Genomic DNA, 8,790 nt, shown 5'->3' on the forward strand with positions numbered 1-8,790 from the left:
TGAAGGGGGAAAAGGCTATGGGAAAAGAGCAGGGGAGTGGGACTAATGCGACAGTCTAACACACAGTCCAACACTGGGAGACATGAGCCTCTACCTCACATATCTCCCAGTGTTGGACTGAGAGTCGTTCAGTCATCTCATTGCTTCAAAGTCTTTATCTGGACGTGGTGCAATATTTAACCCACCCAGTGTGCGTACAGAGAATGACACAAGAACAACCCCCCCCCCCCACCCACCCACCCAAGCACCAGGGGGACCTCTGCCCCCACACCCCTCCCCTACCCCCCAAACCCAGGGATCGTGCCCTAACCAGGTAAAGTGTGTCGAGCTTCCACAGGAGAACATGCCTCAATTGCAGAAAGTGTCTTTTTATTTATACACAAACAGCAACAATAACAAGCTGGCAAGCAACAAAATACAGATCAGAGAGACCCCCATAGGGCTCTGTCACCAGGAGACCAGTCACTGAGCCTCCCCCACCATCCCCCACTCACCGAGCCTCCCCCAACACCCGTCACCTAGCCCAGGGTCCGCACACTCTGGGACCCAATGAACAAACAGCAGTGTCCCAGTCGGCAGCTCACGGCACCGCAGGTTGGCATACAGGGCACCACCAGGTGGGTCTCTGGAGACCACGAGGTGGTCCAAACTCTGCCCTCTCCACAGTGTGGCCCCGAGGGCACTGCTCCCTCTGATAGATGTGGTACTTCAGGCCTTTGTTCTTCACCTTGTTGTCCAGCCACCCATTGCTGAACTGGATGGCCTGGTCCAGGAGAGACTGCAGCTTCTCAACACTGAGCAGTGAGCCCAGAGACATCGGGTGAATCGCAGACAGATACAGCACCTCATTCTTAATGATATTACCTGTAGATTAAGGGAGAGCAACAGTGAGACAACAAAACAACAGCACGCAATCTAAGAGAATGGATAGGCCGGTGGGAAGGGGTCAGGGCCCGCCAGCAGGAAGGGGTCAGGGCCCGCCGGCGGGAAGGGGTCAGGGCCCGCCGGCGGGAAGGGGTCAGGGCCCGCCGGCGGGAAGGGGTCAGGGCGCACCGGCGGGAAGGGGTCAGGGCGCACCGGCGGGAAGGGGTCAGGGCGCACCGGCGGGAAGGGGTCAGGGCGCACCGGCGGGAAGGGGTCAGGGCGCACCGGCGGGAAGGGGTCAGGGCGCACCGGCGGGAAGGGGTCAGGGCGCACCGGCGGGAAGGGGTCAGGGCGCACCGGCGGGAAGGGGTCGGGGCGCGCCGGCGGGAAGGGGTCGGGGCCCGCCGGCGGGAAGGGGTCGGGGCCCGCCGGCGGGAAGGGGTCGGGGCCCGCCGGCGGGAAGGGGTCGGGGCCCGCCGGCGGGAAGGGGTCGGGGCCCGCCGGCGGGAAGGGGTCGGGGCCCGCCGGCGGGAAGGGGTCGGGGCCCGCCGGCGGGAAGGGGTCGGGGCCCGCCGGCGGGAAGGGGTCAGGGCCCGCCAGCGGGAAGGGGTCAGGGCCCGCCGGCAGGAAGGGGTCAGGGCCCGCCAGCGGGAAGGGGTCAGGGCGCACCGGCAGGAAGGGGTCAGGGCGCACCGGCGGGAAGGGGTCAGGGCCCGCCAGCGGGAAGGGGTCAGGGCGCACCGGCAGGAAGGGGTCAGGGCGCACCGGCAGGAAGGGGTCAGGGCGCACCGGCAGGAAGGGGTCAGGGCGCACCGGCAGGAAGGGGTCAGGGCGCACCGGCAGGAAGGGGTCAGGGCGCACCGGCAGGAAGGGGTCAGGGCGCACCGGCAGGAAGGGGTCAGGGCGCACCGGCAGGAAGGGGTCAGGGCGCACCGGCAGGAAGGGGTCAGGGCGCACCGGCAGGAAGGGGTCAGGGCGCACCGGCAGGAAGGGGTCAGGGCGCACCGGCAGGAAGGGGTCAGGGCGCACCGGCAGGAAGGGGTCAGGGCGCACCGGCAGGAAGGGGTCAGGGCGCACCGGCAGGAAGGGGTCAGGGCGCACCGGCAGGAAGGGGTCAGGGCGCACCGGCAGGAAGGGGTCAGGGTGCGCCGGCGGGAAGGGGTCAGGGCGCGCCGGCGGGAAGGGGTCAGGGCCCGCCGGCGGGAAGGGGTCAGGGCCCGCCAGCGGGAAGGGGTCAGGGCGCACCGGCAGGAAGGGGTCAGGGCCCGCCAGCGGGAAGGGGTCAGGGCGCACCGGCAGGAAGGGGTCAGGGCGCACCGGCAGGAAGGGGTCAGGGTGCACCGGCAGGAAGGGGTCAGGGCGCACCGGCGGGAAGGGGTCAGGGCCCGCCAGCGGGAAGGGGTCAGGGTGCGCCGGCGGGAAGGGGTCAGGGCCCGCCAGCGGGAAGGGGTCAGGGCGCACCGGCAGGAAGGGGTCAGGGCCCGCCAGCGGGAAGGGGTCAGGGCGCACCGGCAGGAAGGGGTCAGGGCCCGCCAGCGGGAAGGGGTCAGGGCCCACCGGCAGGAAGGGGTCAGGGCGCACCGGCAGGAAGGGGTCAGGGCACACCGGCAGGAAGGGGTCAGGGCGCACCGGCAGGAAGGGGTCAGGGCGCACCGGCAGGAAGGGGTCAGGGCACGCCGGCGGGAAGGGGTCAGGGTGCGCCGGCGGGAAGGGGTCAGGGCGCACCGGCAGGAAGGGGTCAGGGCCCGCCAGCGGGAAGGGGTCAGGGCGCACACGGCGGGAAGGGGTCAGGGTGCGCCGGCGGGAAGGGGTCAGGGTGCGCCGGCGGGAAGGGGTCAGGGCGCACCGGCAGGAAGGGGTCAGGCGCACCGGCAGGAAGGGGTCAGGGCCCGCCAGCGGGAAGGGGTCAGGGCGCACCGGCAGGAAGGGGTCAGGGCCCGCCAGCGGGAAGGGGTCAGGGCCCACCGGCAGGAAGGGGTCAGGGCGCACCGGCAGGAAGGGGTCAGGGCACACCGGCAGGAAGGGGTCAGGGCGCACCGGCAGGAAGGGGGTCAGGGCGCACCGGCAGGAAGGGGTCAGGGCACGCCGGCGGGAAGGGGTCAGGGTGCGCCGGCGGGAAGGGGTCAGGGGCGCACCGGCAGGAAGGGGTCAGGGCCCGCCAGCGGGAAGGGGTCAGGGCGCACCGGCGGGAAGGGGTCAGGGTGCGCCGGCGGGAAGGGGTCAGGGTTGCGCCGGCGGGAAGGGGTCATGGGCGCACCGGCAGGAAGGGGTCAGGGCGCACGGCAGGAAGGGTCAGGGCCCGCCAGCGGGAAGGGTCAGGGCGCACCGGCGGGAAGGGGTCAGGGTGCGCCGGCGGGAAGGGGTCAGGGTGCGCCAGCGGGAAGGGGTCAGGGCGCACCGGCAGGAAGGGGTCAGGGTGCGCCGGCGGGAAGGGTCTTCGGATGATGTCTCCAAGGGGGCAACATGTAGATGCAAAATAGGAGGGGGCCAATGATAGATCCTTGGGGGACACCAGAGGTCACGATGCGGGAAGCAGGAAGAGAAGCCGTTGCAGGTGATTCTCTGGCTACGATTAGATAGATAAGAATGGAACCAGGCGAGTGCAGTCCCACCCAGCTGGACGACGGTGGAGGAAGGATGGAGTGGTCAACCGTGTCAAAGGCTGCAGACAAGTCAAGAAGGACGAGGAAGGATAGTTTACCTTTGTCACAGTGACTTTGATAAGAGCCGTTTCGGTACTGTGGCAAGGATGGAAACATGAGTGGAGGGATTCAAACATGGAATTGCAGGAAGAATTGGCACGGATTTGGGAGGCGACAACACGTTAAGGATTTGAGAGGAAAGGGAGGTTGGAGATGGGGCGTTAGTTTGCAAGGACGGAGGGGTCGAGGGTTAGTTTTTTTTTTTTTTTTTTTTGAGAGGGGTGATGACGCCAGATTTGAGGGAGAGGGTGACAGTACCTGAGGAGAGAGAACTGTTAACAATGTCAGCTAACATGGGAGTCAGAAAAGGAGGTTGGGTGGTCAGCAGATTGGTGGGAATAGGGTAGAGAGAGCAGAAGTGGGTCTCATGGACAAGATGAGCACCGAGAGGTCATGAGTGGAGATCAGAGAGAAACTGGAGAAAGATGAGAGTTCAGGGCTAGGGCAGGGGGGGATCCTTAGTGGAAGTTTGGTCCAATGGGCTTGGGGAAGGGGGAGGAGAGGGGAGGCAAAGGGAAGGGAGCAGCCAAGGTTTCTTTGGCAGCACCTCCAAACCCGCGACCTCTTCCACCTAGGAGGACAAGGGCAGCAGGCACATGGGAACACCACCACCTCCAAGTCACACACCATTCTGACTTGAGAAATACATCGCCAATCTTCATCGTCGCTGGGTCAAAACCCTGGAACTCCCTACCTAACAGCACTGTGGGAGTACCTTCACCACACGGACTGCAGCGGTTCAAGGCGGTGGCTCACCACACCTTCTCAAGGGCAATTAGAGATGGGCAATAAATGTTGGCCTTGCTAGCGACGTCCACATCCCATAAACAATTTTTAAAAAGTGGCAGAGGCAGCTGAACAGATGGTCTCAATCTTAGAGACAAAGAAGTCCATGAGCTCCTCACTTGTTGTCGGAGGCGAGGGTGGAGGAGAGGGTTTAAGCAGACGATTATCAGTAGTGAATAGGAGCCGGGGTTTATCTTTGCATTCCACATAAATGGAATGCATGTGTGTCGTAATGTCACGTTAGGGACATGCAATTAACCCAAGTACAGCGCACTAGAGCCACTCAGGGACCTATACCAACCTTCCTTAGGCTACTGTGGGCACACGGGACCCAATGAGTCCGTTATTTGTAAGCTTTTATACATTCGGTAATAATGTCATGGACTCTGCGTGTAATGGGTTATGGCGATGTTTTGATCAATTATGATTAATAAGATGTTTCAGTATTTCCTGGTCCTCAAACTTCTATTAAGGGACATGTGCACCAGTCGCTGAAGGTAAGCAGGCAGGTGCAGCAGGCGGTTAAGTCGGCAAATGGTATGTTGGCCTTCGTAGCGAGAGGGTTTGAGTACAGGAACAAGGATGTCTTGCTGCAGTTGTACAGGGCCTTGGTGAGACCACATCTTGAGTATTGTGTGCAGTTTTGGTCGCCTATCTGAGGAAGGACGTTTTTGCCATGGAGGGAGTGCAGCGAAGATTCACCAGACTGATACCTGGGATGGCAGGAATGACGTATGAGGAGAGATTGGGTCGATTGGGCTTATATTCGCTGTAGTTTAGAAGAATGAGAGGGGATCGCATTGAAACTTATAAAATTCTGACAGGACTGGACAGACTAGATGCAGGAAGGATGTTCCCGATGGTCGGGAGTCCAGAACCAGGGGTCACAGTCTAAGGATAAGGGGTAAGCCATTTAGGACAGAGATGAGGAGGAATTTCTTTGCCCAGAAAATGGTGAACCTGTGGAATTCTCTACCACAGAAGGCAGTAAAGGCCAATTCATTAAATATATTCAAGAAGCGAGTTAGATATATTTCTTGAGGCTAAAGGGATCAAGGGATATGGGGAGAAGGCAGGGACAGGGTACTGAATTTGGATGATCAGCCATGATCGCATTGAATGGCGGAGCAGGCTCGAGGGGCCGAATGGCCGACTCCTGTTCCTATCTTCTATGTTCGATGATACACAACAATATCCGTAGCAATCCAACAAGACAGGTTGGAACCAGTGACATTGAGCCAATAAGTTTGTGGTGTTGCAGTGAGAGTGTTTACCAAGGATAATTTCCAGACTCTTTTCTGTAACCACACACTGGACAGGAGGGTCAGCTGTGCTGGCGCAGGAGGGAAGGGGACATTAGGAACAGGAGGAGGCCATTCAGCCCCTCAGGCCTGCTCTGCAATTCAATCAGATCACAGCTGATCTCCACCTCAACTCCATATCCATTGATACCCTTAACAACAAAAATCCAGCAATCTGGGTCTTGAAATTTTCCCCATTGACTCCCAGCATCCATAGCCTTTTGGAGGCAAGAGTTCCAGATTTCACTACCCTTTGTGAGAAGATTGTGCAACCTTGTTCTGGACCCCCCCTCACCTCCCACCCCACCCCCCCCCCCTCACACCCCCCCCCCCCCCACCACAGAGGAGATTATTATTTTTTTTTCTTCTTTTACTTTTTCCCCCCCGAGGATGACCTGCTTCAACATTAAAAAAAGAGTCTCAGGTGACTGATGAGTCCAATTTGGGACCTACAGTCTCTGTCACAGGTGGGGCTGGCGGTGGTTGAAGGGCGGGTGGGTGGGGCGCTTGGCTTCAGCTTGCTCCCAGCGAAGAGACTCGAGGTGTTTGGTGCCTTCCTGGATGCTTCTCCTCCACTTTGTGCGGTCTTGGGCCAGGGATTGATGTTACACTTTTTCAAGGGGGCTTTGAGGGTGTCCTTGAAGCGTTTCCTCTGCCCACCTGGGGTCTCTTGCCGTGTCGGAGCTCCGGGTAGAGCACTTGTTTTGGGAGTCTCGTATCGGGCATGCGGACAATGGGACCCGCCCATCGGAGCTGATCGAGCGTGGTCAAAGCTTCGATGCTGGGGATGTTGGCCTGAGCAAGAACACTGACGTTGGTGCGCCTATCTGCCAATGGATTTGCAGGATCTTGCGGAGGCAGCATTGGTGGTACCTCTCCAGCGCTTTGAGGTGCCTGCTGTACATGGTCCATGTCTATGAAGCATACAGGAGGGGTGGGTATCACTAATGCTCTATAGACTATGAGCTTAGTGCTGGGTTTGAAGTCCTGGTCTTCAAACACTCTCTTCCTCAGGTGACTGAAGGCTGCACTGGCACACTGAAGGCGGTGTTGGACTTCGTCATCGACGTCTGCCCTTGCTGACAGTAAGCTCCCGAGCACGGTGGCATAGTGGTTAGCACTGTTGCCTCACAGCGCCAGGGACCCGGGTTCAAATCCGGCCTCGGGTGACTGTCTATGTGGAGTTTGCACATTCTCCCCGTGTTTGCGTGGGTTTTCTCCGGGTGCTCCGGTTTCCTCCCACAGTCCAAAGATGTGCGGGTTAGGTTGATTGGCCATGATAAAAAAATTGACCCTTAGTGTTAGGGGGAATTGGGTTACGGGGATAGGGCTTGGGTGGGATGGCTGTCGGTGTAGGGACCGGGTGCTAGGGTTTGGATGATCTCGTTGAATGGCGGAGCAGGCTCGATGGGCCGAATGGCCTACTCCTGCTCCTATCTTCTATGTTTCTATGTATGGAAAGTGGTCCACGTTGGCCAAGGCCTTGTCGTGGATTTTGATAATCGGGGTGGGGGGGCAGTACTGTGTGGCGGGGGCAGGTTGGTAGAGGACCTTTGTCTTACGGAAGTTTAGTGTGAATCATCTTAAACACCTCAATTAGATCAACCCTTAATCTGCTTTAGAGGGGCTCAATGTCTATCACAGGTATAATGGCGTACATGGGTTATGGGGCGAAGGCACAACATGGTGACGGCTTGGAAACTCATCTCAATTCAGCACTCAGCCCTAATTTAGAGTCAAAGCTACTTAATCATGTCTCTTACACTCTTCCCCCCCTCTCCTCCCCACTCACTGACCCAGCCCAGAGAAGCATCGCTGGTCGAGCAGGGTGCAGCAGACTGGCTGGGCGAGTTGCAGGCTCGCAACGCCCGCTTCTTGTCGAAGTCCACGTGGAGGATGTCTGAGCTGGGGTCCACTGGAGGGCCGGCGCAGGGCCTGATCCGGCAGTTGTAGAACACAAGGAACTGGTCCCCAGGGAAATACAGCACCAGCCTAGGGGGAGGGGGGAGGGAAAAGAGAGAAAAGAGTGAGAGTGAGGGGGCCCGAGCGCAATCTCAGCCCCCCAAAGCCTGCGGCCCAAGGCCAGATGAGTGGAGGCTGGAGGTGGAGCTCAGCCCCCAGGCAATGGGCAATGTCACCCACTCTCTCTCTCTCTCTCTCTCTCCCCACTCTCTCTCTCTCTCTCTCTCTCTCCCCACTCTCTCTCTCTCTCTCTCTCTCTCTCTCCCCTCTCTCTCTCTCTCTCTCCCCTCTCTCTCTCTCACTCTCCCCTCTCTCTCTCTCTCTCTCTCTTCTCTCTCTCTCCCCTCTCTCTCTCTCTCTCTCTCCCCTCTCTCTCTCCCCTCTCTCTCTCCCCTCTCTCTCTCCCCTCTCTCCCCACTCTCTCTCTCTCTCTCTCCACTCTCTCTCTCTCTCTCTCCACTCTCTCTCTCTCTCTCTCTCCTCTCTCTCTCTCTCCCCACTCTCTCCCCACTCCTCTCTCTCTCTCTCCCCCACTCTCTCTCAGTTCAGTTCAGTTCAGTTCAAATGCTTTATTGGCATGAAAGTTTACAGAGAACCATATTGCCAAAGCTTACATTGCAAAAAGGTACAGTTTTCCAACATTCTGTAGGTGTCAATCGATTTGACATTTGTTGGGTATATACAATATTACTTTTAAACAATATTAATTTAAACAGTCTTTCTACTTCATTTGGTATGTTCAATATTAATTTTAAACAGTCTTACTTTTAAACAGTCCTCAGGTTGTGACATGTTGTTACATATTTAGCCCCAAGGTATGGTCTGTCTCCTTCTCCTAGGACTAATCTCAATTTTGACAGATCATCCAATTCCTTGAAATCTGGGTTGTTTGGCTTAGCTTGTTGAATAATATGTTTCTTGATGTGTTTGAATTTTTCGCATTTTAGGAGGAAATGCATTTCTGTTTCAACCTCGCCAGCCAGACATTGATCGCATATTCTATTCTCTCTAGGCTGCCAGGATTTCTTGTATCTGCCTTTTTCAATTTCCAGTTGGTGGTCGCTTAGTCTGTACCTGGTGAGGGTCTGTCTCTGTTTTGTGTCTCTGATGGTCGTGAGGTAGTCTGCCAGTTTATATTCTCTTTTTAGGGCCCGGTAACATTCTAATCTGCTTTG

General features: G+C 58.1%; 1 protein-coding gene across 1 annotated transcript; it reads right to left on the bottom strand.

The window, feature by feature from the left end:
• Window positions 1-332: 332 nt before the first annotated feature.
• Window positions 333-7,650, bottom strand: LOC147124911 (endonuclease 8-like 2; the record flags this gene model as incomplete). Its single annotated transcript, XM_086005532.1, is given in 3 exon segments — window positions 333-864; window positions 7,450-7,503; window positions 7,506-7,650. Coding segments are annotated over 3 exon segments (483 nt in total), but the record flags the coding sequence as incomplete, so codon positions are not given.
• Window positions 7,651-8,790: the final 1,140 nt, after the last annotated feature.

Source organism: Somniosus microcephalus, chromosome 1 (assembly GCF_052327205.1).
Source record: "Somniosus microcephalus isolate GS21.2 chromosome 1, FLI_Smic_1.0, whole genome shotgun sequence".
NCBI classification, from domain to species: domain Eukaryota; kingdom Metazoa; phylum Chordata; class Chondrichthyes; order Squaliformes; family Somniosidae; genus Somniosus; species Somniosus microcephalus.